The sequence below is a fragment of the Protobothrops mucrosquamatus genome, unplaced genomic scaffold (assembly GCF_001527695.2).
Source record: "Protobothrops mucrosquamatus isolate PMUCROS unplaced genomic scaffold, P.Mucros_1.0 scaffold3812, whole genome shotgun sequence".
Taxonomy (NCBI): Eukaryota; Metazoa; Chordata; class Lepidosauria; order Squamata; family Viperidae; genus Protobothrops; species Protobothrops mucrosquamatus.
This window is the reverse complement of record NW_015389764.1, coordinates 139,971-143,863: the sequence shown is the minus strand read 5'-3', so window position 1 is coordinate 143,863 and position 3,893 is coordinate 139,971. Positions and strand designations below refer to the sequence as shown.

Below are 3,893 nucleotides of genomic sequence, written 5' to 3'. Positions count from 1 at the left end.
TTAGCTTCCCAGCTCAGGCATGGTTACCTGGATGATGCTACTTGCTAAGCAAGATTAGGTTCCCAAATTCTAAGTTGTTTAACAAGAGCAGAGAAAACTACATTTTAATTAATTAAATCCCTAATATCAGCCTTTATCCATAGGCACGAATTCTGAACATAAACCACACAAAACCTGAAAAGCAAGCATTTGAAAAACTTTCTTTCTTCCCCATTAAAATATAACAGAAGAAATGTGCTGTATAATTGTTTTATTTTCTGCTTATTAGTTCTTTTACCAACACTACAACCATATTGCAGACACAAAAATCCTGTTTACTTTATTCAGGGAGATCACAGTCTACAGACTTATCAAACATAGTTAACACCATTCAAAAATGTATTTAGTTGTCCTTTATAAGTCACATGAACACAGAAGTTGTATGTACTGATTTTTTTTTAAAGGAGTGGAACTCTAACAGATTGCATTTAATCTTGCAAGCTGTAGATAAATATCTAAAGCCATTTTTATGGCTACTTTGAGCCACAGAAAAGACAAAACCTTGTTTCTTTGGAAAAGGACACTTATAAATTTTTGTACATTTTGTTCGGTAGCAAAAATTATTTGATCTATTTGCCACATATTTCATTCAACATCTGTGATTTTCATTCAAAACTGTTGATTTAAAGGGGAAAGCAGAAAGTATTCTTTTCAACCATAGAGAATCAGCATACCTGGAGGAACAAAATTAAATGACATACACAAGTTATGTATCCAACGTAATACATTTGTATGAAGATTTGATTCTGCCTCATTTGGAGAAAAGTACTACAAACTCTATACCAAAGGTAAACCCACCTATGTTTTCACTGCAATTAGTTATACGAAAGTTTGAGAACCAGTAACAGATCTTCAAGTTTTCCAGTTTAGGCAACTACTTTGTGCTTGGCTTTAGCTATTCCAGAAGACAGTTAATTGTTTATGGACATTTCTGTATTTAACACAATCAAACTGTAATAGTTTAGTTCGTTTTTCTCATCTTATGTTTTAAAAGTTTATTTTCTGAAGGAATGCTGCATTTTCTATTGAGATTAATTTCACTGATTTTACACTAAAATTGTTTATAGATTCATCTAGAATTAGACTTTAATTTTTTTTTCTGTTGAGTGATGCTAAGCATTGAGTTTTAAGAAACTAATTCATTATAATTGTATCCCTCAAACATCTTTGGTACAAGCTTTAGCTCACAATTTAAATAGAAAAAACACTGAAGTGTAGTATAATGCCCCAATTTAAACAGATACCCTTTAGAAAATGGGAATTTTCTTCTGGGTTTGTAGCAATACATTCCTAAAATTCCTCAGATGAGTGTTACTCCTTGAGGAAATCCAAAATTAATTCTTAAGGCTGAATAAAAACCAGCTGTGTTACATTTTTGCACCCAGTATTAATACTTCATTGAAATTATTTTATGCTAACCTGAATTCACAATAATCTCCCCTGATAACTAATCAGTTATTTGAATGCTGAGATATGGCAAAATAATATGACTGCCTTCAAACAAAATAACACGGAAGTTTACATTCATAGTCATTTGCTCACTCTCCACCCCAATCATTAGCTACCCTTCCAAAGGGATTTATAAATGTAGACATCCAAAAGACAAAGTAAAAGTACTGCCAGAATGAAAGAATAGAACTTGCCTGTATCTGCCTGCATATGTTCAACGTGATTTTGTGTACAAAGAAACAAGTTTTCCAAACTCACTTACTTGTTTCACTTAATTTAGTGGCATCCACAAACCATACTCTCATATCCTTCTTTTATTTTGATGCATTTAACAATTACACAAAAGCAGATGAAGGTTCCTTCCAACCTCTCAGATTCATAAAGCTGCATTAAGCCAAGTTAAAGATCCAAAAATATTAATGATTTGAGATGCTTTTAGTCCAATTGTGATACTGCCACCCTGTCTCAACTGTTGAGAGGAATAGTTTTACCATTCAAGTTTTATGTTTTAAAAAACTGCACGTCACAGCGATGCTTATAAATTATTGCTGCATTTCATGGAATGAGATTTTTTTTGCACTAGAACTGGAAAATAATGCAATTGCTTAATATTGCAGCTGAAAAGCTAACAAATTCAAAGTACAGGAACTGTGGTTTGACACTATTCTCATATCCTGCATATGGTTACTATTTAGAATGGAAACTTATTTGCATTTTTAATCATGCATGATATAACAACTTACTTTCAATATTCTGAGATTGTTGGCCAGATAACCTAATATTAGGTTCTAATGTGCAACCATATGTTCAGATGCTACTTTTATTATTTATCAATGGCCAAAAGAATTCAGAATTTTATTTCCTTAGATTCTTGCCATAAAGAGGACAGAATGCAGTTAATTCATTAACAGTGGTTTTCATTTTACTAGATAACAGAGACCTAACATATTCTGCATCATGGCAAGAAGCAAATTTACAGCAAAAATAAATGAGGGAGAAAACTATCAAACCCGAAAGCATACATTTAAAAGAAATGATACATTTAGCCCCAGAACCCAAATAAATGAAGTCAAAGCATTGCAACATTTGAGAAAAATTATTTTGCAAAGCTACAACTTGTGTCTTCCCTCCCAACCCACATTGCTGGAAGTTTGCCACAGAAATTAATGTTTCTGTTCATTAACAGTTAAAGATTAGAGCAATTCTTAACACCAAGCAAATTTTTTATTTAACTGGGAAGCAGTCAAATGTGCAGAAGGAAAGGATAATTGGAGAAGAGGTGAGCAATCATTAAAATCCTATGGATGCTTAATTTCTGAACTTTTTAGTAGAGAGAATCATTGTTTTCTGGGAAGCCACAGTGTTCCTTATGCGTGCTAACTCTCTTATTGACTAGTAACAGTTTGTCATGGTTTAAAATAATCATTAAGATTTATAGTTAGATGTTAACCATGTCAGCCCTTCATAGAGTCCATCACCCGAGGTGGCACAGGATGGCTGAACATACCAATTCCTATCCCTGATTCGGGTCAGGCCCAGTTTTTCTTGGATCTCATGTGGCTTCATGGCATCGGGAAGGTCCTGCTTGTTGGCGAAGATAAGGATGATAGCATCCCGCATCTCTCGATCATTGATAATACGGTGCAATTCCTGACGGGCCTCATCAATGCGGTCCCGATCAGCGCAGTCCACCACAAAGATCAGGCCCTGAGTGCCTGTGTAATAGTGCCGCCACAAAGGCCGGATTTTATCTTGGCCCCCAACATCCCACACGTTAAACTTGACATTTTTATAAGTCACGGTTTCTACATTGAAACCCACAGTTGGGATGGTTGTGACTGCTTGACCCAGCTTCAGTTTGTATAAGATGGTGGTCTTCCCTGCTGCATCCAGGCCAAGCATCAAGATCCGCATCTCCTTGTTGCCAAAGATCTTGGACAGTACTTTGCCCATGATGGTAGCAGTAGAGAGCCAGGCATCCACAAGAAGATAGAGAAGAGTTGTTGTTACACCCAGTAACAAAAAAAGCCAATCCACACTGCTGGACAGAAGCCAAATGCAAGCTGAAGTGTATTTACCACAACCACAACCAGGAAGCCAGCAAGTGATGGGAGGACAAAGGTGGCAAGGAGGAGCACCACCCTTATAGGCACCAGCAGAAAGAATGAGAAGGTGGGGAGAATCTAATGCAATTTACTGCCACTGGAGGGGTGAAAGGACCCTCCTGGAGACCCCTCCGAGAGAACTGGGGCGGAGCTGGCTCAGAAGGGGCGGGGCTTCATGGGGAAGGGCGGGAGCGCCCGGCGTCTTTCAGTCAGTCCCTCTCAGGGCGGGCCTGGGCGTCTCCCCCCTTCTTTTCCAGTTCCGAGAGTCTCTTGAGCGATGGTGGGTGACTGTAAAGAGAC

The 3,893-nt window shown here is 37.3% G+C and overlaps 1 protein-coding gene across 1 annotated transcript; it reads right to left on the bottom strand.

The window, feature by feature from the left end:
* Positions 1–295: 295 nt before the first annotated feature.
* ARF6 (ADP ribosylation factor 6) lies at positions 296–3,664 on the bottom strand. Its single transcript, XM_015827604.1, has one exon. It carries the CDS (start codon positions 3,439–3,441, stop codon positions 2,914–2,916), a length of 528 nt encoding a protein of 175 aa, XP_015683090.1. The 5' UTR covers positions 3,442–3,664; the 3' UTR covers positions 296–2,913.
* Positions 3,665–3,893: the final 229 nt, after the last annotated feature.